The sequence below is a fragment of the Radiomyces spectabilis genome, assembly GCF_025331425.1.
Source record: "Radiomyces spectabilis strain NRRL 2753 chromosome Unknown BYT42scaffold_10, whole genome shotgun sequence".
Lineage (NCBI taxonomy): Eukaryota > Fungi > Mucoromycota > Mucoromycetes > Mucorales > Radiomycetaceae > Radiomyces > Radiomyces spectabilis.
In genome coordinates, this window is record NW_026251935.1 from 1,017,909 (window position 1) to 1,039,436 (window position 21,528).

General features: G+C 43.5%; 9 protein-coding genes across 9 annotated transcripts; 6 read left to right on the top strand and 3 right to left on the bottom strand.

Moving 5' to 3' along the window:
- Positions 1-576: 576 nt before the first annotated feature.
- Positions 577-1,033, top strand: BYT42DRAFT_621730 (uncharacterized protein; the record flags this gene model as incomplete). The annotated part of the gene is made up of 1 exon (XM_051572369.1): positions 577-1,033. The coding sequence occupies one exon, from the start codon at positions 580-582 to the stop codon at positions 766-768; it is 189 nt and encodes a 62-aa protein (XP_051421178.1). The 3' UTR covers positions 769-1,033.
- BYT42DRAFT_579022 (uncharacterized protein) lies at positions 616-1,033 on the top strand. Its single transcript, XM_051569350.1, has one exon. The coding sequence runs from the start codon at positions 783-785 to the stop codon at positions 954-956; it is 174 nt and encodes a 57-aa protein (XP_051421179.1). The 5' UTR covers positions 616-782; the 3' UTR covers positions 957-1,033.
- A 4,304-nt stretch (positions 1,034-5,337) lies between these two features.
- On the top strand, positions 5,338-5,550 carry BYT42DRAFT_500942 (uncharacterized protein; the record flags this gene model as incomplete). The annotated part of the gene is made up of 1 exon (XM_051564741.1): positions 5,338-5,550. The coding sequence occupies one exon, from the start codon at positions 5,338-5,340 to the stop codon at positions 5,548-5,550; it is 213 nt and encodes a 70-aa protein (XP_051421180.1).
- Positions 5,551-5,945: 395 nt separating this feature from the next.
- Positions 5,946-8,287, top strand: BYT42DRAFT_621760 (uncharacterized protein; the record flags this gene model as incomplete). The annotated part of the gene is made up of 8 exons (XM_051572370.1): positions 5,946-6,116; positions 6,196-6,267; positions 6,322-6,603; positions 6,655-6,891; positions 6,967-7,194; positions 7,253-7,412; positions 7,487-7,635; positions 7,707-8,287. 8 exons carry the CDS (start codon positions 5,946-5,948, stop codon positions 7,824-7,826), a joined length of 1,419 nt encoding a protein of 472 aa, XP_051421181.1. The 3' UTR covers positions 7,827-8,287.
- Positions 8,288-9,476: 1,189 nt separating this feature from the next.
- BYT42DRAFT_536666 (uncharacterized protein) lies at positions 9,477-10,016 on the top strand (the record flags this gene model as incomplete). The annotated part of the gene is made up of 2 exons (XM_051565492.1): positions 9,477-9,784; positions 9,914-10,016. Exons 1-2 carry the CDS (start codon positions 9,636-9,638, stop codon positions 10,014-10,016), a joined length of 252 nt encoding a protein of 83 aa, XP_051421182.1. The 5' UTR covers positions 9,477-9,635.
- A 566-nt stretch (positions 10,017-10,582) lies between these two features.
- Positions 10,583-12,920, bottom strand: BYT42DRAFT_594857 (glycoside hydrolase superfamily; the record flags this gene model as incomplete). The annotated part of the gene is made up of 11 exons (XM_051570804.1): positions 10,583-11,166; positions 11,241-11,322; positions 11,389-11,435; positions 11,505-11,596; positions 11,670-11,820; positions 11,888-12,091; positions 12,172-12,307; positions 12,373-12,571; positions 12,664-12,715; positions 12,776-12,809; positions 12,888-12,920. 11 exons carry the CDS (start codon positions 12,918-12,920, stop codon positions 10,583-10,585), a joined length of 1,614 nt encoding a protein of 537 aa, XP_051421183.1.
- On the bottom strand, positions 12,861-13,932 carry BYT42DRAFT_56782 (uncharacterized protein). The gene is made up of 3 exons (XM_051568122.1): positions 13,917-13,932; positions 13,443-13,854; positions 12,861-13,383 (listed from the first exon to the last, which is right to left on the bottom strand). Exons 2-3 carry the CDS (start codon positions 13,670-13,672, stop codon positions 13,080-13,082), a joined length of 534 nt encoding a protein of 177 aa, XP_051421184.1. The 5' UTR covers positions 13,673-13,854; positions 13,917-13,932; the 3' UTR covers positions 12,861-13,079.
- A 166-nt stretch (positions 13,933-14,098) lies between these two features.
- On the bottom strand, positions 14,099-14,851 carry BYT42DRAFT_579045 (uncharacterized protein). Its single transcript, XM_051569351.1, has 4 exons — positions 14,636-14,851; positions 14,385-14,576; positions 14,266-14,323; positions 14,099-14,193 (listed from the first exon to the last, which is right to left on the bottom strand). Exons 1-4 carry the CDS (start codon positions 14,636-14,638, stop codon positions 14,141-14,143), a joined length of 306 nt encoding a protein of 101 aa, XP_051421185.1. The 5' UTR covers positions 14,639-14,851; the 3' UTR covers positions 14,099-14,140.
- Positions 14,852-15,125: 274 nt separating this feature from the next.
- On the top strand, positions 15,126-20,909 carry BYT42DRAFT_579047 (DNA polymerase family B-domain-containing protein). Its single transcript, XM_051569352.1, has 18 exons — positions 15,126-15,163; positions 15,222-15,366; positions 15,436-15,607; positions 15,680-15,798; positions 15,881-16,465; positions 16,538-16,637; positions 16,705-16,887; positions 16,950-17,098; positions 17,162-17,351; positions 17,433-17,612; positions 17,687-17,822; positions 17,884-18,580; positions 18,652-19,262; positions 19,324-19,456; positions 19,525-19,840; positions 19,915-20,321; positions 20,419-20,515; positions 20,580-20,909. The coding sequence occupies exons 2-18, from the start codon at positions 15,253-15,255 to the stop codon at positions 20,714-20,716; spliced, it is 4,326 nt and encodes a 1,441-aa protein (XP_051421186.1). The 5' UTR covers positions 15,126-15,163; positions 15,222-15,252; the 3' UTR covers positions 20,717-20,909.
- The last annotated feature ends 619 nt before the right edge of the window (positions 20,910-21,528 follow it).

The window sequence follows — 21,528 nt, forward strand, 5'->3', positions numbered from 1 at the left end:
GAGAAATAAGAAGAAGAAGAAGAAAAAGACAAAATAGGTTAAAAAGAAAAATGCGTAACTGTAGTTGTATACACTAAATGTATAAATTGTATACAGAAATGTATAACAAAGAAAAAAAGTGACTGTGAGAGGGGGGTGTTAAAGAAGAGTGACCCAAGGTTTCAAGTGGAAAAAAGGCAAAAGATAGGAAAGGGCAATGGAAATGAACGTTGGTGACAATGCTAATGAGAGAATGCAGACAAGATGAGGAAAAGGGTTCTCTTCAAGAAGAGGAGAAGATAAAAAAAAAGTGACAAAAAGGGGATGAAGGGGGAAAAGAAAGTTGGGATGTTGACGCTTTGCACTATGGTTACACCCGCTCAAATTATCTGTTGGAACACAAGAAAATACAGTCATTTCAAGAAGTAGAAGTCGTGCAAAAAAAAAAAAATTGTGCCTTCAACAATGATGTCGGTTGATTCAAAAATAAAGTCGTATATGGATTGAGTGAACCTTGTGTATTTATTTTGTATAGATCGAAATGATGGTCCCACTTTCCTGATTCTTGCTTTTACAATTTATTCTATTGACAAAAGTAACATGCAATTTTTTGATGAAGATGGAAAAGGACGTGTTGTTGATGAATATGAAGTTGAGCCAATGCACCTTTCTGTTGATAAGGAGCTTTTCGCCATTGAAACGAAAGTTCTCGAACTCAGTTTCTACAGAACAAACCTGCAGAGAAACCTTTTAAGCCGATCATACATCACTGCATCAGGCTGTAGATAAAAGGACTCATGTAGATGATTATATGGAAAATATGCAATAAGAGACGATATACATTTTACTCAGATGACGAAAAAACCAAGTTTTTTCATTTGTTTTTTAGTAAATGTCTCACTGCCTCGGCTGCTGCAAAACGATTAGGTACAGTATCATGTTCGTGCGGCCCAAAGATAGGTCAAGCGTTACTATGAAGATCCTGAAAGCATTTTCGAGAAAAAGCAAAAATGAGGTCGATGTCGCATTCTCGGGGAAAGAGCATAAGCAGTCTATTTTAAATTCATTGATGAAAATCCTTCTGCCGATTTAACTGATTGGGTCCAAAAGTCGCAGCAAACTGATTTGGATCATATAACAAATTTTGTATATCTTGATGAATCAGCCTTTCACCTAATTAATCTTTCGTTAGGATGATGGAGAACGAATTAGACTCTGACGATCAAGTCTAAAGCCACGCGAGGGACCTGATGAAAAGAAAAGGAACACAAAGATGGATTAAATAAGAACTGATAAGCGTGCTAAACTATTATGGTAAGGCTTTGTGCTTGGGAGACACTAAAAAGCGCATTTTATAATGCGTGACGAAAAACCGATGCTGGTGATGAAAATGTCGCCCATAGTGAGCTTATACAAAATGTGTCTGCGCTGCTCCTGCAGGGAGAAAAGTTTGACCTGATTACCATACTGTAAATTGGTACACCATTTAGATCTGCTAATGAATTCTGTCCTCCAGAACATTATCCCAAAAAAAAAAAAGGAAAATGTCGACGGCTGACGATTGTTCGAGGGCCGCTCGAGACGATTTTTCCCTTTTATTTCGGGCCGTGATCTTGAACCCCGTCCTTGATGGATGGAATAGTTGGGAAACCCAAGAGCAAGCATGTAGGAAATTCCGACGCTTCTGAATCAATAGAATCATGCATGAGGATCTGGGAAAACAAAATAGACCTTTTTTCATGCAAGCGTCTGAACCGACCCAGGAAAAATGCACATGCAGACGATCTCCCCCACCCTGCGTGCTGGTTTTGAAATATGTTTCAGACCGGCATCGTACAGAAAAAAAAACTGGGTGAGACTGCAAAGGAATGAAAAAAAAAAATGTAAAAAGACCGATCAAATGACAGCGGTGGATGGATGGCATGATAACCTTGTTTTTGCCACGAGGCAAGGTCCTACTTAACCAGAGGAAAATTCCGCCGCGAAAACGATGATGAATTACATACTCAGAAGAAAGACCCAAAAGAGACGCGTCTCAAATAGGATGGGCGACCACGTGGTGTGATGAAGTAAATTAACAGTTTTGTTTATTTCCCTCAGCAAATGTGTGGTATTACAGTCATTTCAAGTCGCTGATTTTGAATTTGATGTGCCTTCAACAATGATGTCGGCAGAGTCCACAGAGTCCACATAGTTCACAGAGTTCAAATTCCCGATTTCGACCGGACCTTTAAACAAGTTTCTTGTTCAAGTTGGCGTGTGTGAGCGAGTCTTGCGGTTCAAGGAGAAGAGTATGAGAGCGAGAAGAGGGTAGGAAAAAACCCCAATTTCTTTATTTGACAATACGAGGCTATTTAAAAAAAATTTGAGGGTAGTACGCCCATGCGGCTCTTTAGGCCAAAGATCACGGAACTACTGTAACGCTCACAAATTTACAGCGACCCGCTTCAACTCGATTATTTCATGGACCATGTTCACCCGGTAATGCAATAAGCTCTCTGCTTCCGAGGTGCCAAGACGTTGCAGGATGCAATCAACATAACAACGGAGCTCGAATATACAATGAGCCATACAGGTAGACATTACCAACGATCACGTCGACACCAATGGTACTTGCGTTAGGTGATCTGCCGGTCGTCGAGGCGACGCGAACAAAGTGAAGCCCAAAACGCTAAAAAATACGGCAACAAGAGGAAGGCCGAAGGATACCTATCAAAGGACTGTCACTGGAAAAAGCAATCGCATCATTATACAGCAGAGCTTCAGACGACCAGCCCGACGGCACCAGAGGGTAACGAGGAAATAAACGATTCGATCATCTATTTCAGAACTATCAACAGACAAAGTTAAAGACGAAAAACAATCAAAGTATGTTCCATACGATGGTGGAAACGCAAGACCAGCAGCAGAGGAGATCCCTAGTAGACACTGGTTCAGCGATCAGTTCAATTAGGACGAACATAGCAAACGAATTGGGCCTACCGCGGATTACTTGTCAACTTACGATCGTAAGATACGGCAACAGCACGACCCCAGACGACGACGCAGAAGGCAGTTTTCCGATTCCGTGTCAACGACATCACCACTCAAGCATTGATGTACATTGTTCCACAACAAAGCGAGAACGTCATATTAGGTATGGATTGGATGCGCCAAGAAGACCTGGTCTACATCCGAAAACCAAAACGATCCACAAACGTCTCGAGGCCCCACAGATCAGGCCAACGCTAACGATGCTGATACAGAGCGCTTGCCGAAAAGATACCGACGGAATTATCCGGGATCACGATGGATTCCGACAAACAAACGTTAACGAATGCACTTTACGAACATCGGACGATACTAGTGATACAACACTCATCGTAGCAAGGGATTATCGACGCACTCCAATAGATAGTTCCCGCTATTGCCAACGAAGTGGAAATACTGTTGAAAAAGAAAGTGATCCAGCCGAGCACAAGCCCCTGGTGCTCGCCTGTGGTTTTGATGAAGAAAAATCGGACAGTTACTGGTGGTTTTGCGTCGACTATCGGGTGCTAAACAAGTGGACCCGAAAAGATAAATTTCCAATATCGCGAATTGACGAAACCTCTGATCGGCTACATGGAAGTATCTATCTCTCGACCATTGATCTCAAGTCTGGTTATTGCTAAATCCCGATGCAGGAGGCGCAACGCTGCAAGACCACCTTATTGCCAATGGTTCTTTGTAATGCCTTTCGGTGTTACTAACGGCCCCGCCACGTTTCAACGATTCATGAAAGGTGTCTTACCGAACGTACCTCGAGTGATGGTGTATTTGAATGATCTGATTTATACAGCACAACACTGGATTGGCCGACTGATGGAATTGGCCTAGAAATATCGTCAAGTAAATGCCAATTTTTCCGCACTGAGGTTAAATACCTGGGTTACTTTATCAGCCGCGAAGGAATACGTCCAGGACCCTGCGAAGGTTGAGACGATCCGCACTTGGCCAACACCGACCAGTGTCGAAGAAGTACAACGATTCCTAGGCTTCTGTGCTTTTTATCATCGGTTCATCCACGATCTTTCGAGTACAGCCAGTCCGTTACACCAACTTCTACGAAAAGACACCAAATTTGCTTGGTGTGTGAAAGCAGACAACGCCTTTAACAGACTGAAGGAAGTGTTGATGAGTCTCCCGACCCTTGCATACCCAGATCCACACCAGTCTTACGAACTGCATACGGATGCAGGCCTCAACGACATTGGCGCGATACTGATCCAGAACTCCAAACCGGTAACCTTCGCCAGTAGGACACTCACAACGTCCAAGAAAAACTATAGCACAACAGAGCAAGAATGCTTAGCCATAATGTGGGCAATACGTTACTTCTACCCCTATGTATATGTCGCATCTTTTATTATTTACACCCACCACGCCGCACTGAAGAGTACCCTAACGACAAAGATGCCCCGAGGACGAATCGGCACGATTAATCTTGGACATACAGAGTTTCAGTTCACTATTATTCATCGAAAGGGATCCGTAATACCGATGCCGACGCCCTGGGCCGTCAAAAGCAAAGCACGCAGGAAGCTGCTGATTTGACGTTGGACAGTTTCAAAGCTTTGCAGAAAGAAGACAATGGGATTGCGCTCCTTCGGAACGAGTTATTCAAGAAGCCGCACGTGTCGCAAAACGGAATTCTCTGCAAAAAGACAGCGAAGGACCAACGGTATCGGTACTCCCAAGAAACACGATCTGTACAGTGTTACGAGCCGCACACGACGATCTCACGGCAATACCCTTTGCGAAAGCTCGACAAATCTCTAGGTGGGAGACGATGCTGGCAGATGTCAGTGAATGGGTAGAGGTTGTGAAAAATGCCAAAGGTACAAAAGAGATACTGTTACGAGAAAACCACCGACGCAGCCGATACTACCTCGCTTTGTGGGTGAGATTTGGGCCGCCCACATTGCGATTCTGCCGCCAAGCAAAACAGCCAACCAATATATCCTGGTTATCATGGAATATCTCACGAAATGGGCTATCACTGCAGCCTTCCCAAGTTTCGACAACCACCACGTTGCTCAAGTTCTGCTATTCGAAGTAGCTTTGAAAATACGGCGTACCACACAGGCTCATCCCGGACAATAGCAGCAAAACTGTATCTGATGCTATGACTATGGTATGCAAGTAGCTGGGCATATCTCGTTCCTTGACTTCAGTGGAGCATCCGCAGACGGATGGTTTAGTAAAAAGGTTCAATCGAACGCTGAAAACGTGCTTGGCCGCGTATGCTGATAAAGAACCCGCTGAATGGGATATCTTGTCGCTTTCGCTTATAACACGGCTCCTTAGTCACCGACTCAGTCTTCACCGTTTGAATTGATGTACGGACGAAAAGGGCGCCTTTCAAGTATTGCAAGCCTGGTTACTGAGCCAAAAACCTACGGGTCCGAAGAATGGATGGATTACTTGAATAAGTATCTTCCAGTCCTACATGGTCAGGCAGTGGAACGGATCAAGGCAGCCCAGGAGAGGCAACGAAAGTTCTACAACAATGGACGCACTGTTAACGGATGTACGAGCCAGGAGAACTAGTCGCACGACAAAACTAGGAGAAGTTGACGTTCCCCAAGGGACGTTGGTCAGGCCCCTGGATCGTCGAGAAGAAGAACAACGACGGGGAATATCTTACAGAATCACACGTTCCATCCCCGGGAAACCTTCAACCTCCACCACTGCAAAATGTCGTTCATAAAATAATGCTGTGGACAAAAAAATGAATAAATGGGATAAGCGAGCGATGAAACTGAGTAGATATCGGTCATGTATTTCAACTCATCGATGGTGTGTGACTGGTTTTATGAATCGCTGCATTTTAGCGGGAATCACCCAGGACACACCCCTCTTGGACATCTCAACGAGTGCAGTCGAATATGAATGTGGCAGTACGATGTTTGTCTGTATTCTCTTGTCGCATGGCCTCGCCATTGATGCCATGTCGTTTCTTCAGCACAACGAGACGCGTGGTATCACCGCTGCGGCAGTCGCAGTCGCAGCTCCGTGTGTTTGAGCCACTACAACATCACGCCCCTACTTTTTACATGAAAGGCCACCAAGTTAAACCATTATATCAGCCTCATGAATTCTACTCAGAGTTAAAGGTACATTACCTCTGAAAAAACCAGTCTACTCTTTGAATGCCGTTCCTCAGTCTCAATTGTGCCCCCACTTTCTACCTAGTCTCGTATTCTCTCGGCCAAAGATCGCATTTTTATCGCAGCTCTCTACATTGGTCATGCCGAGAAAGAATTGGTAAACAACTAGTCACTGGGTATGGGGAATAGGAAGACTAAAAAAGGAGCCTAGGTCGATACACTGCGAACCGCATTGTCGCGATCCAGTTCGTTAAAAGCTCACATCCTGATCGATTGTTTACGTGGTACACGTGTGTCCAAAGGGCAAAGTTCAGCCACGCTTCTGCTTCCACTGCTACAGGATTTTCCCAATCAAGTCAAAGTATCCATGTATCATACCCCAGATTTGACCGGTGTGCTGAAAAAAACATTGCCACAACGATTCAACGAAACCATTGGTTTGATGCATATGAAGGTGTATGGTTTTGACAACACCGTCATGCTCAGCGGGTACGTATCACAGCCGTATGTCACGCAAAACACACACGTTTAAGAACGGCGAAAGTTGCTTCGTTTTAGTGCCAACCTAAGTCTCGACTACTTTACCAATCGCCAAGATCGATACATGCTGTTTGATGACCATGCTCCTCTGGCTTCGTACTATGCCCACCTTTTGGAAACCGTGGGCTCGTTTTCGTATCAGCTCGACAATCCGGTATCAGGCACGGAGCACAGTTACAGTCTCGTGAGTCCGGCGGATCTGGCCGACCCTATCTTTGACAGCCGCCGGTTTAAACACCAAGTACACGAACGCATGAATCGATTCCTCGGCTCTTACATGAACGCGGATACAACACGAAGCGAACCGACACCGGAGCAAGATACCGCGGTGTTACCGGTGGTCCAAATGGGTCCCTTTGGCATTCGACAAGATGAAAACATTTGCTTAGAGTTACTCGATATTGCACATCGTACGGGAGGCAAGAGTCCCGAAAATTGGTGGATCATTCATTTAACGTCCGGCTACTTTAATTTCACTGATCGATACAAAACTTACATTCTCAAGACACGTGCCTATTTCCGATTTCTTACCGCATCACCCGAGGTAAACTCGAATGCAAAAACTGTCGGAAAGAGAGAGCCTGACGATCATGATGTCATAGGCGAATGGATTCTTTAACTCCAAAGGCGTATCTCGGTTTTTACCACCGGCCTATACATTTATCGAACGTCAATTTTACAAGAACATTCTGAGGCTTGGGAAACAAGACATGATTACCATTGAAGAATACAAACGACCAGGATGGACATATCACGCAAAAGGTACATTTGAGGGGGGAAAGGCTATCACCCATTTACTTCAAATGACGCTGACATGGGATGGTAAAATTCTCAAGGGCTGTGGGTATGTTTCCCAAGTAACGAGTACCCGTCATTAACAATGATCGGATCTCCCAATTTTGGACATCGGTCGAGTGAGCGAGATCTGGAAACACAAGCGGTGGTGATTACACAAAACGAAAAGTTACAACAAGCATTACACAAAGTAACCAACAATTGACAAACGCAACGTTTTTTCCTTTCCTTGAACTCACCCCAACGTTTTCCCTCTTTTAGGAAGTGAACGGATTACATGAGCATTCGGATTTGGTCACCAAAGACACGTTCAAAAAAATGGACAGACGAGTGCCTTATGGCGTTCGATTGGCCACTGCCGTTGTCAAGACCATGCTTTGAAGTGCATTTACAATAAATACTCACTACATACCTCTGCTTGCTGTTGTTAATTAGCTCAAGCTGAGGGTCGTCTGTACCCGTACGTGTGGGAATAATTTCCGCAAACTTTATACGAGGTGGACCGGTATTCAAAGGATGACGAGGGGTCAGCAGCAATCTCTTTCTTTTTTGTTTGGAAACTTGTCGGCATGAATATGCATGGGCGTGACCAGAGATCAACACAGTTAGATTCCATGAGTGGAACATGGCGGTTGATAATATTTCCTGACAAAGATACTCAATAAGATTGAATTGAACCATGAGGGTTGATCAGATGATGCTACACTAAAATAGAAGGTGCAACATGACGCATTGAAGCTTGAACATCGTACAAAGCATGGCCATGCGCCTGTTTGAAAGAGAGGAAAACGACCAAAAGGGATAAAAAAAAGCTTTTGCGTTACACGCGCTGATTGGGTAGCACCGGCAACAAAAAAAAAAAGAACTTGCACTTTGTTTATCCAATGTCAGTGCTTAAAAATTCCCATCTAGCTAACAGTGCCAATGCCGTACTTCATTGCCTGTAAAAATTATATGACGGTTTCAAGACCAGGAGGTCTATACTTGTACGAAACAATCAAATCAACGATAACAGATTTTGGGGCTTTGCGTGGAGAGGCAAGTGGATGATTGTTTTTCCACGTGCATTGGCAACATGGACCGGCATGCCATCACTGGCTTGTTATATGTCAATGGTTTATAACATTTTATAAAATATGTCATGACGAGGCAGCCAATTGCTAGTAATCTCTCGGATTGCCAACATGGCCGAAGAAAAAAAATTTGTTCTCTCTTAAATAAGCAAGCCATTGGACAGAATAACGTTAAAGTGCTCCTTTTCTTTTTTCAGATAAACAGAGGCCCTGATAAAAAAAAATGACCATGGCCATATTAGGGCGTTGTTTTCTAATTTTTGATTCGTCAGATTGATACAGAAGCATCATGATGATGTTTGACATGTAGAAATAAACAGGCTTTTCTAACCTGAAACCGTCAAAAGCAAGCACTGTAAGCAGGACCAACAAGGCAACTTGGATGACTGGCTAAGATAAGGCGTGTGGTAGCCAATGATTTCCACAAATAGGAAATCAAAAAATAAAAATAAAGATAAGATCGGCTATCATATTACATCGCTTGATTTGTATTTTAGCTCAGTTTGCTGCAGACTAAAGAAACAACCATCCGTTATCTTTTGGTAAAAAATGCATAACACTCTTTTTTTTAAGGAGAAAAGGGGGGACAAGAACCAAGTGATCTCAATCTTATACATAGAAATCGTGAATTTTTTTCCCTCGCTTGTCTCTGTCGATATCCCACCTGCTTTGGACGGTTCGTGATCATTGACACCCCATTTTTAGTGTGTCTTATTATGATACACAGAACGGCAGAGAGAGTGTGGATGCATTTTGAGACTCATTTTCTATGCTTATTTTTCTTTTTCTTTTTTCACCGTCAATCACATGCTTTGGCCAAAATCATTCTAGGCAGGTTTTCCCAAGTCGTATGACAAAAAGTCAATGTCGTCCATGTAATCGACTTCCCACGAGGTTCCCTTTTTTTTTCAAGATTCGCTTTTTTTTTTTTTTTTTTTTTTTTTTTTGCTTATAAAGACACTCACTTTTCACAATCTGGCTTTTCCCTTTTTTACTACCTTTTTCTTTTTCTTTTCCCTTCTTCTTTCCTTCCAAACAACCTTTTTTTCTTCGCAGTGGCTCCATTAAGATCTCATTTTTCTTACACATCTTATTCTTATTAATACTACTTTGGATCATGCCATTTCGTTGCAAGTGTGGAAGAACATTTGAAAAGCCTGATTCGTTTTCCACGCACACGTCAGCGTGCGCGCCTTTCCACCGACGCATGTCATCTTCGACCACAACCGGAGACACATCTCCACCTTCGCCACAGACCATGACCTCGTTAAAATTGGATATGACTAATCTGGCCCGTTCTTTTACCTCTGGACTCTTGAGTGGTTCTCCTGTATCGCCACAACAACAAAGTAATCCGTCGTCTTCCACCACCACCTCGCCTTGCTCCGGAACAAGCCCTGATTTCATGCCCAACTTTATGCCCACCGCATTATCGCTGCACAATGCATTCGAAGGAGTTAGAAGACGATCCATGTCCTACGGACAAGCATGGAAGTAGTCTTATGAAAAACCACACCATCCTGAACGAAGGGTTCCTTTTTTTTTCTTCTTCTGTTGAAAAGCATCATCTCCCATACAACCATACCCCCAAGCATCCCTGCACAGAGCAAGCTGATGAAAATTCTCTCCACCACCTCGTATCGTCACTGTCATGAGTCCTTTTTTCTTTCTTTAATACCTTGACTCTAGTCTTTTTTTTTCTCATCAATTTTCTTCTTACCATTGTGTTTCTTTTGTCTCCTTTTTTCTTTACTTCTTTCTTTGTATTTCATATCATATTGATTCTTCTTTTTTTTCCCTCCCATGCTCCTCCTGGCTTTGTATACGATAAATTCCCCTTTTTTCTCTGCATTCCTATGGGAATCCAGACACCTATACATATACACATTTGTCCCATATAGCCTCTTCACGTTCCATTTGCTGCTGTAGCTCCCTCGATTGCCAATGCATCGTAGTAAATTCATTAACTTGTTATTTTTTTTTTCATCAATAAAAACCAGATTGACTCACGGATAATGAGAATCACATAGGCTGGAAGGGGATTATAGATAGCTTTTTATTTATTTATCCGGGACGGGAAGGTGAAACGACACGCGCATAGTTGAGGATCATGTTGGTTCTTGATCCATAAAACAGTGTTTCAAGTTCTGCCTCGAATTCAGGAATGTGTCTGCGACTATCTTGTTCCTCTTCGTCGTCTTCATCCCCGCGAGCGTTGTCTTCCGCTGTCATCATGTATTCTACATATTCAATGATATGGTCATACATGGTTTCCAGCCGCGTTCGCAGTCCTCCGTAACGAAGATCCAACACTTCCCATCCAAAAGGCTTGTACATCTTTTTCCACAATTTCCGATGGCACTTCCACAGACCTTCGACTTCTTCCCGCAGCCGTGTTAATCGGCCTTGCGCCAGTTCATACAGCTGCATGTACTCTCGCTTGCGATACGCTTCCACAAGCCGTTGTCGTAAATGGCATTTCAACGATAAAACCGTGGCAATGCGAGCCGGGAATTCTAACCGCTCATTTAATGGACACATTTCCTTCTTTGTCTCGATCGCCGTAAACAACTGCGCCGCCACCGATGTGTAATACGTTTCCAAGTCTTCATCCGCGTATTGGGGAGACATAAAACTCAAGAAGGGATCTGAAACAGACTCAATCACGTAAGCAGATCATCACCCCTCAACTGCGCCCTTTAATTTTTTTTTTTCCTTTTACCTTCCCAAAGTAGCCATTTACTTGTATTGGGCATGTAATGTGTGCGCGCTGTGATAGGAATACCCGTCGGCGTATCATCAATCTGTGCAAATGGTCTTAATTCCACCTTCTCTATGCTTCCACAAAAGATTTCTGTTCATCGACTTGCCTTGGATGCAATGACCCAGTCATCAAAATTTGCTCCACAGATTCCCTCTGCCAAGGAGATTGTTGTAAGGGTTCAAGTCATAGCTACTTAAAACAGTTGAGAAAAATAGCTCTTACCAAAGTTTCTTTTCAGTGTGGAAATATCCACTTCATCCCGATCAGTATATCCATGATCCCCGTAATAACACAACGCTGGTAGACACGAAAAGCTAAAATCACCAAAAGTACATCAGTTAGAAGGCTACCTGCTAGAAAATGGCACAAGCCGAAGAACCATCTTACACATCGCATTCGTTGCCTTCATCACCCCATATGGTAATAAATGAATTACGTACACCTTGTTCTCGATTCTTGGCAGCCACTGTACTAGCACGGACAGATTCAAACGTGAAGGGAAGGGCTGTCCAGAACCGACTCCATGTCCATGCTCCCGCTAAAACAAACAAACCACGTTAGGTTCCCATGGCATTGACTTGGTCCATCCATGACTCTGAACTTACTGGCTACCCAAGGTTGTTGACAACCGAGTTCGCGATGCTGTTGCAGTTTTTGCAGGTAAATGTCGGGACTGGTGTGATAATAGTCCCAGAACACCAATTCCACATTTGCTGGCATTTTTTCAATCAGTTCGGGTGTGGCTGGATTATTGCTCTCGTCATAGTATCCCTGAAGCGTATTGTTCTTGGCCGCGAGACAGAACAGCACTGTGATGTCCCGCGAAAAAATACCAGTTAGCAATGTAAAACATAAGCATCAATTATTAAAATTCGAAAAAACCACTTACTGTCGGACCAAATCAAGGGTTGAAGTCCTAGCCGCGTACAAATCTCGTTGACTCGTTGCAAATGATCCACAAAGACACGGGTGGGCTCTTTGTAACCGAAAAGTTGGCGATACCGACTTTCACCCATTCCATAGGCCTAAATTTTTTCTCATCGTAAGTTTTACCCTTTCCTGCGTCTTTTTCCTCCAAAGATATCTGTACCTCGTCCATGCCAACGTGAATACGTTTCGATCGAAAAGGTCGTGCCGCCGCTTTAATAAGTTTTTCAATAAACTCATACGTCGTTTCCGATTCGGCCAAAAGCACTTCGGTATTGTCGCGCAAATAAGCATAATGCGGCCATTGCAAGATTTGTCCGAGGTGGCCCAACGTCTGGATACAGGGTACCACTTCGATGCCCCTGAAGAAAAGAGAAATCCACACACATCACAGGAAATCAATCATGACAATCTCGGGGCATAAATCGCTTTTTTTTTTGATATAGTGACTTACAAATCAAAAGCATGATCATCGATGGAGCAAAGTTCTCTCTGAGTGTATCTGCCTTCAAGAAAGTGAGCCCTAAGCGAAAAAAAAAAGATCAACCAAATGACGGTTCTCATACCTCGTAAATAGCCAAAAAGAGGCTCTCCTTCCACCTATGTGGGCAGTGGTCATCATCGATTACCAAAAAGATCCATCTTGTTGAATTAGCGGGGAAAAAAAAGGGCACTAACCTCATAAGTGTCTTCGGTATACAATTGCAGCATATTCAGACCCATCAAGGCCATGTTGCACAAGAGAAAGTAGACACTCTCCGTCCTCAAGACGCCATTCCGACTGCAATCAATCATAACGCTGCCATTGCCATTTTTTTTTGGAACGCTATTAGCAGATTGATACCAAATAAAAAGGTGATTTTTTCAATTTTACCCTTGCGTGTCAAATTGAGCTTCTTCGGAAAATGTCACCAAAGGACCATGCTCTCCCGACAAGATCAAAAGATCTCTTGCTGCACCCAACAATCGTCCCAAAGCACGAAAGGCTAGCCATGGATTCGGTCGGTTACGTTTCAAATATCCCTCAATTGGTTTTTTGTGGCAATTACCTTCAATTTTACGACTGTAACGAACGTATATTTCGAACCGTTCATTGACGGGCATTGTTTTATAATTGGAATAATTGCTCTCGACGAACACTTGACCAGGTTGTATATTGGGGTCACAAGCAAAACTGTACCGACGTTTGGTATAAATACTATAGTTCAATGTCTTGTTTTTTCTCCAACTTACTTGATATGCCATTTATAATCGCTATAGTCTTGTTCTTGCATGGCACTCTCATCGACCAAGTTCTTGTACGGTGCATATTTGATGATATTTAAAACACCGTCTTGTAACTCCACTGGAAGCTGGGTTATATTGACGATGAGCAGGACACGGTTACTGACGAGCGCGGCATCATTGTACTGGTCCGCCATGGGGTCATATGTATCCGTAAAGATATTAAAGTCTTGCGCCATAGTTATAATAACAAGCTGGAAAAGGAAACTAACAACAACTTTCACCAGCGAATCTTTCCTTTTTTTTTTTTTTTTAAATCCTGAGTCTGAGACGTGACTTGCTTAGTGATGATGGAACGCGGGATTGAAAAAATACCACAAACGGGTGGGTTTTCTGTCTATCCCGATCTTCTCATTCCGATCTAAATACGCTTTTAGTGTGCTATTTCTTTGTGACATCCGAGCTATGAAGCGAATCACATACATCATATATATTCGCATCTTCACCTTGAATACAGCGATTGAACACGTTGCTTTCACAACCAAAGTTGGCAAAAGTTTCCATATCAAAATAAAGCAAGGGTCAACCACAAAACTTCTTGGCGAGATAATTTTAGGATGCCACGACATGGGCACTTCGCATGAAAAGAAACCAAAAAGCAAGTGGCCTTTCATTGCCACTGTGGAAAACGCTGGTATGTTCTTATTTTATTGAATGGATTCTGAAGGATTTTGAACCACGATCAGCAGATATTCATTATCTAAGGGGATAAGATGGAGGATGAGTGTGTGCCTTGATTTTATTTGTTCCCTCGGTTCTGAAACCAACTCACCAGGGGCAATCATAATTTCATGTTTCTTTGTGCGAACTCGTAAAAATGTCAATTCATTCTACTTCTTGTGAGAAAACCACCGTTTGATTTCGCCATGCTCACACAAAAACAGTTTTTACCTGGTCATCGAGTTGAGTCACGGTGGATTGAGCTTGTTGAACGAGTTTAGAAATCAGTTGACCATATTGTTTCGTCAAGTCTTGATCGAGCGTGGAACGAATGGCTTGTCCTTCTCCATTGAGAATGACCACGCCTTTCACTCCTTTTCGACCCGATAATCGTTTCAACGTTTCATCAATAGCATAAGCGGTCTATGACACCTTTTCATATTAATACATTGGCCAACAGAAACCGTAGTGAATGAATTCACCATTCTAAATTCAAGAGGGGTATACGGTGATGGAGTTGGTCAACCAAAGTGTGCACGGGCGGAGTTTCACTGTGGAAACAGGAAAATTTGAGGTCAACCGAAGCATTGCATACAATCAACCCGACTCAAAAGGATGCTCAGTTCACGTCATTCTTTTCTAAGCAGTATCCTAGTGACACGCCAATATAAGATTATGCTTTTAAGCGATGGCCAGTTGGTAGTTTTTAGTCATAAATTCGATTTGGATTTTTTTTGGTCACCATAGTAAATAAAAAAAAAAAGAAAGTCAAAATGTTATGACTGAATATAGCATTTGCTATTTGGGAAAAACAATTATATCTCAAAAGAATGACTAGCTCGTTTGCTTTTTCCTTGAGTGTTGGTTATTAGTATGACCTCCTGCGATCCGTCTATTTTGGCCCATGCAACATTTGTTTCCTTTTGCCGCGGCATTTCAAAAAAATGCGTGTGTGACTTTTTGTCTTCAATTTTCGAAAGGGAACGAACGACGCGTACCAAAAAAGCGCGACCTAGAAGCGGGAATCGCGTCAGAAAATTGGGGAATTTTTTCTCTTTTGCTCTTTTTACCTTTTTTCGCATCCAAGGCCCAACTCGTCATGTCTTCACCGACGATGCGCAGAAAGCGCTTGGTGCAAAGTAACGATAAAAAGGATCGTCTCAAACAGCTCATCGAAGCACGTAAAAATCGATCGCGCGCAGACCTTTACCAGGTACATTTGCAAATCAAACCCCCACGAGGACTTCCACCAGGTGTCTCACCAATGGACCATTTTCTTTAGACCAAGAATGAAGACGATATTTACGACCAAGTCACCAATGAAGAATACGATATGATTCAGGATGACGAGGATTTCGTGGAAGACGACGATAACGCCGGTTATGTCCACGGCGATCCAGACGAAGACGAACGCATGTATTCGGACGAATACGACGACGAGAACAAAGACACAGGTACAACTACCCTCATCTCCTATCAACGATTTTCCAATGCTCACCTGCTTATTTACCTTGCTGCCAATCCAGGAAAACGTAAACGCAAGGATGCCTTTAAAAAAGAAAAAATGCCCAAGCCAGAACAACGGATCAATCGCTTCTTTCAGAATTCAGCCGTCAAAACCGAACGCAAACCCAAGCCGCCACCAGTACGTTACGATGAACCAGAAGCAAGTTAGCAATTTTAGCATCTAATCACAACTTTTTTTTGTGCTTTTTTGTTGGGTGTAGGTGGATGCAGCAGAAAGCCAAGATTTTATGGCCAATTTGCTTTCCAACTTTGAAGCAGAAGTGACCGCTGAAATTCAACGACCACGTTCGTCCGTGATTCGACCTACCATGCAACAATCTTCTTCTCGACTTGAAAAAATTCAACCAAAGCCAAGACCCACTGCCAGATCCGCCGTAACCATCCAAGATCATCATCCTAGTCCAGTGGTTTCTGAAAAACCTCGATCGCTCGAGTCAACGGAGTCACCATTTGCCACCACAGATCAAGCTGCTGATGATGATGTATATTACGACGATGATATGGATATGGATTTTGCACAGGCGGCCATGAATCTTGAAGTGCCACCGGTCATTAAAAAGGAGGAAGAGGTTAATGATACAATGGCCTTGGACATGACGGAACCTTCGGATATGATGAAATTTGAAGATCAATTTGCCGAGGATGTGGATGCGCTCAAAGTGGGCAATGGTAATAAGAGCGACGAGCAGAATCTGAAAGTATTTGATGAGGACGGCGGTGTCAAGTTTTGGTGGTACGATGCATACGAAAGACGAGAAAAGGGATACGTTTATCTGTTTGGCAAGGTAAGCCTGCACTTGAATCAGCGGAGAAGTGGCGGCGTTTTCCCAATGGCTAAAAATCCACCTGTTCTCTAGGTGTTGGATCAATCCAACAACAATTACATCAGTTGTTGTGTGATCGTGAAAAACATTGAACGAAATCTGTTTGTCCTCCCTCGATCGCATCGACTCGACAGTAAGTGGATCGGTTGTGTGGCTTCCCTTTTTATCAGAGCCCCTTTCTGATAATGATGGTAAATTAGATAGCGGAAACGCAACCGATGAAGTGGTGACCATTGCAGATGTGTATTCGGAACTCTCGGAAGTATGTACAAAGTATCGCATCACCAAATGGGCTTCCAAGAGTGCATCAAGAAAATATGCATTCGAAATCCCCGGCATCCCAGCCGAAGCCGATTATCTCAAAGTGGTATATGCTTATGATCGTAAGTTTGTCAGATGGATCATGACTGGAGCATACCACTCACTTTTTGAATCACTTCTGCAGAGCCCGCTCTTCCCAGCCATCTGAAAGGCGCGACCTTTAGCCATGTCTTTGGTACGAATACGGGACCGCTGGAACATTTCTTGATCAAACGCGATATCATGGGTCCTTGCTGGCTACATCTTACAGGAGCTGAAGTGAGCAACATTAATGTAAGTTTGACGTTCAGCGCTTAAAGTCCACGTAAACAGGGTGAACCAACTTTTTCGTGTTAGGAATCATGGTGCAAACTGGAGCTCATTGTCAATGATCCCAAAACATGCAATCCTCTTCGGGATGTCAATGGCAATACGCCTACTCATGTGCCACCCCTGGTCGTCATGTCCTTGAGCTTACGGACGATCATGAATCCTCAAAAGAACACCAACGAAATCATTGCTGCCAGTGCCATGGTCTGTCAGAAAGGTAAGTCTCAGGATATCCCACTGGCCTGTGTAATGTGTCCGGAAAAAAAAAGGATATGCCTCATCTAAGGATCGCCGATAGTACAAATCGATGAACCGACACCTATCGACGCTCAACAAAAGACGCGGTTTGCTGTAGTTCGCAACCTTGCCAACGCTCCATATCCCGCCGGATTCACGGATTTGGTTGCCAAAGAAAAACAAGCTGGTTTTCCTGTTCAAGTGGAACGATCAGAATCAGCCTTGCTAAATTATCTTTTGGGTAAGTGTGGCGACAGTCATGAAGGGACTTGTAATGTTTAGGGTGTCCCACTCAACCGCACTTTGGTTCTATAGCCCGAATTTATACAAGCGATCCGGATGTGATTGTTGGTCATAACTTTGCTGGTTTTGATCTGGACGTATTGCTTCATCGTATGAAAGCACTGAATACACCCCAATGGCACAAACTGGGTCGACTAAAGCGTAAAATGTAAGAAGACACTAACAGGAAAGGTTAACAGGTACTCGAGCTAACTCTGGAACATTTCTAGGTGGCCAAAGCTGCAGAGTGGTGCAGGAGGTGTGGGAGAATCGACGTATCAAGAAAAGATGATCATGAGTGGCCGCTTGATTTGCGATACCTATTTGACTTCCAAGGATTTGATTCGAAGCAAATCTTACCGTTTGACGGATCTGGCGCAGTCTCAGCTGAAGATTACGCGAGAGGATATCCAGTTTGACAAGACGGCCAGTTACTACGAGCAGGCGAGTACGCTCGTACACTTGATTCGACATTGTGCTTTTGATGCCTTCTTGTCGGCATCTCTCATGTTTAAATTGCAAGTGTTACCTTTGACGCGACAACTGACCAATCTGGCCGGTAACCTGTGGTCGAGAACCATGACCGGTGCAAGAGCCGAGCGCAATGAATTCCTTTTACTTCATGAATTCCATCGTCAAAAATTTATTTGCCCTGATAAATCATTTGGTGGCAAATCACAAGAAGCCGTGATCGAAGCGGTGGAACTGGATCGCGACGAGGACGCCGAACAGATGCAGACCAAAAAGAAATCGTCGCGTCGCAAACCGGCGTACACGGGTGGTCTTGTATTAGAACCCAAAAAAGGTTTCTACGACAAATACGTATTGTTGCTGGATTTCAACAGTTTGTATCCTTCCATTATCCAAGAATACAACGTGTGCTTCACGACCGTACAGCGACACGGCTTGACAAACGAATCCACAGAGGTTCGTATCTCTAAGAAGGAAAAAAAAAAAAAAGAGGGAGAGACGGTGGTAACCAAAACATGTCATTGTAGAGAGAAGCGGCAGACGAAGAAAAAGTTCCCGAAATACCCGATAGTTCGACGGAACAAGGTGTATTGCCGCGATTGATTAAAACGTTGGTTGATCGACGTCGTCAAGTAAAGAGTCTGATGAAGGATCCCAAACTAAGCGAAGCGGAAATGATGCAGTACGATATCCGACAAAAGGCGCTGAAACTGACGGCCAACAGTATGTACGGTTGTTTGGGTTTTTCCCATTCCCGATTCTACGCCAAACCATTGGCCATGTTGATTACCCACAAAGGACGTGAGATTCTTCAGAATACGGTCGATCTCGCAGGTAGCTTAGATCTGAATGTCATTTACGGTGATACCGATTCCATCATGGTGTACACGAACCAGGACGATATCGCCAAAGTGAAAGAAATGGGTTACATGTTGAAGAGAAGAGTCAATGAGTTGTACAAACTCTTGGAAATCGACATCGATGGTCTCTTCAAGCATATGTTGTTGTTGAAAAAGAAGAAGTACGCTGCTTTGCTCGTGGAAGAAAAAGCCAACGGAGAAATTGTGGAAACCGTGGAGACCAAAGGTCTCGATCTTGTGCGAAGAGACTGGTGTGATCTTTCCCATGATGTGTCATCGTAAGTGCTCAAGTTTTTACAAAAAATAGTATGTTTGTCTTTTTCTGATAATTTGCTTTAGTCGCGTCCTTAAATCCATCCTTTCCGACAAGGACCGAGAAGAAGTCGTCGAAGACATTCACAATTACTTGCGTCAAGTCGGAGAGGAAATTCGTCAGGGTGGTATTCCGCTGGAGAAATTCATTATTAACAAGGTAAAAAATCACACCTGTTTCCTCTCATACTAGCGAATGTAGTTGTTAATATCTTATTTACAATGTAGCAATTGACGAAAAATCCAGAGGAATATGCGGATGCCAAGAGCCAACCTCATGTGCAAGTGGCGTTGAGAATGAGACAAGCCGGACAAAGTATTCGAGCAGGCGACACCATTCCATACGTGATTTGCCAAGTGGAACATCTTCCCAACGGGGCCAAGCAAGGATTTGCAGAAAAGGCGTATCATCCAGATGACGTGAAGCACGGTGAAAAGCAGTTGGATATTGAGTGGTACCTCAATCAACAGGTCCATCCCCCTGTCGCCCGTTTATGCTCGCCTATTGAAGGAACCGATGTCGCTCGTATTGCCGAATGTCTAGGTATGACAATTGGAAAAAGAGAGTGATTCAACCAACATGTCCGTCTAACCCATCGGTCTTGCTGATATTTTTAGGATTGGATGGAAGCAAATATCATGTTATTCAGGCCTCATCGTTTGAGGAGAATGAGGATTTCGCTACTTTGGACTCGCAGATCAGTGATGAAGAGCGATTCAAAAATGCGGAAAAGCTGGTGGTGAAATGCAACCATTGCCAGGGCCAAAGCATCTTTGATGGCATTGTACGCAAACGTGAAAATGATACGGTTGAATGCGGTCTGTACTGCACGGTTTGCCAGCAAATGATCGGTCCTTCAAGCTTACAGATCCAACTCACGCTTGCCATTCGATCTTACATACGACGATACTATGACGGCTGGTTAGTATGTGACGATACCGTATGTGATAATCGTACACGTATGATCTCTGTGTTTGGACGACGTTGCTTAAATCAAGGATGCCGTGGTCACATGGCCCGCGAGGTAAGGAGAAAGAACCAGTTTCCCCCCTCCCATGCGGTGTGGAGACCCAATCACTGACTGAATGACTAACTTGAAACTGGTTGATGCCTTTGTATAGTACTCGGATAAACAACTCTATACCCAACTTTTATATTTCTCTCACATGCTAGACCCAGTCAAAGCCAAGAGCAAAGCGTCCGGTACCGCTTACTCCAGTAAGTATCGCTCATTTGACAAAAGGGAGACCTCTTTCCAGTGATGCTAACTTGTAAATTTCAGTCCAAGTAGAAGCGATTGTGAATCAACATTATCAAATAATCACTGCCCTGAAAGCCACAGTGGAGCGATATTTACAACGATCTGGTTATCGCCATGTCAATCTCGTCAAACTGATGGGCGGTATCAGTCTCGTCTAAACTTGCTCTCTTTTTTTTTTTTCTCTCTCTGCTTTTCTCTTTTCTTCTCTGATTACATTTTTTCTATTACACATTGTATCACCGTCAAAATAATGTACAGTCCACCATGTCTGTCAGCATGGCAAAATATCATATTGAAACTAACTGCAATTTATTATCATTCCATAAAACAACCATCGGCCTTTTTTTTTGCAGATCATGAAGGAAAAAAAATTGGGATGGGAGGAACAAATGTTTGCGAAAAATAATGGACCAGGTTCGTCCATGTTTAGGAACACGCGACGAGATGCATCGGTGTTTGTGCGCTCTCATTTTCAGCGACGCGCGCCAGACGTGTTCTTGCACCCAATTAAAATCGACAAATTCATGCACGACGCGTCATTTTTGAAACCTTTTCCATGGTCATGATGAAATCGAGGCGGTTCCATGCGGTAACCTATCTGATTTTCAGCCGGGGCAAGGCTGCTACACTCATTCACTGTAGGCGTGTACTGTAGACTCGTTTACCGCACAACGTTGCCAAAACCACCGCATCGTTTTTTAGAGAATATTGTAGAAGGGCGTAAACTACTAAGATATAGCATGATCATTTGTATATCGCCAATAGTACAGCGTCAGAAATGTTACCACAGTAAAATAAACTGGTTTGTCGATATCAACAACAGCAGCTGATGACGGACAAGGTGGGCTTAATCTCAGAAAAAGCGACGGGGATTTGGGCCATTTGGCGATTCTCCCGTGATGGTCGGATAGTCAGCTGAGTTGGACACGGTCATAATTAACAGTCAAAAAAAAGTTCCTAGCCATGGGCC

What these genes read in the sequence shown, in the direction of transcription:
- BYT42DRAFT_579045 (XM_051569351.1), bottom strand. An exon ending in TGACTCAACTCGATGACCAG is followed by an intron (nt 14,324 to 14,384) that starts GTAAAAACTGTT and finishes CACAAGAAGTAG; the next exon opens with AATGAATTGACATTTTTACG. An exon ending in TGAAATTATGATTGCCCCTG is followed by an intron (nt 14,194 to 14,265) that starts GTGAGTTGGTTT and finishes TTATCCCCTTAG; the next exon opens with ATAATGAATATCTGCTGATC.
- BYT42DRAFT_56782 (XM_051568122.1), bottom strand. Translation starts at nt 13,672, where the DNA reads ATGGCGCAAGACTTTAATATCTTTACGGATACATATGACCCCATGGCG. An exon ending in GATTATAAATGGCATATCAA is followed by an intron (nt 13,384 to 13,442) that starts GTAAGTTGGAGA and finishes ACGTCGGTACAG; the next exon opens with TTTTGCTTGTGACCCCAATA.
- BYT42DRAFT_579022 (XM_051569350.1), top strand. Translation starts at nt 783, where the DNA reads ATGATTATATGGAAAATATGCAATAAGAGACGATATACATTTTACTCA.
- BYT42DRAFT_579047 (XM_051569352.1), top strand. Translation starts at nt 15,253, where the DNA reads ATGTCTTCACCGACGATGCGCAGAAAGCGCTTGGTGCAAAGTAACGAT. An exon ending in GCAAACCCAAGCCGCCACCA is followed by an intron (nt 15,799 to 15,880) that starts GTACGTTACGAT and finishes TGTTGGGTGTAG; the next exon opens with GTGGATGCAGCAGAAAGCCA. An exon ending in TCGTATTGCCGAATGTCTAG is followed by an intron (nt 19,841 to 19,914) that starts GTATGACAATTG and finishes TGATATTTTTAG; the next exon opens with GATTGGATGGAAGCAAATAT.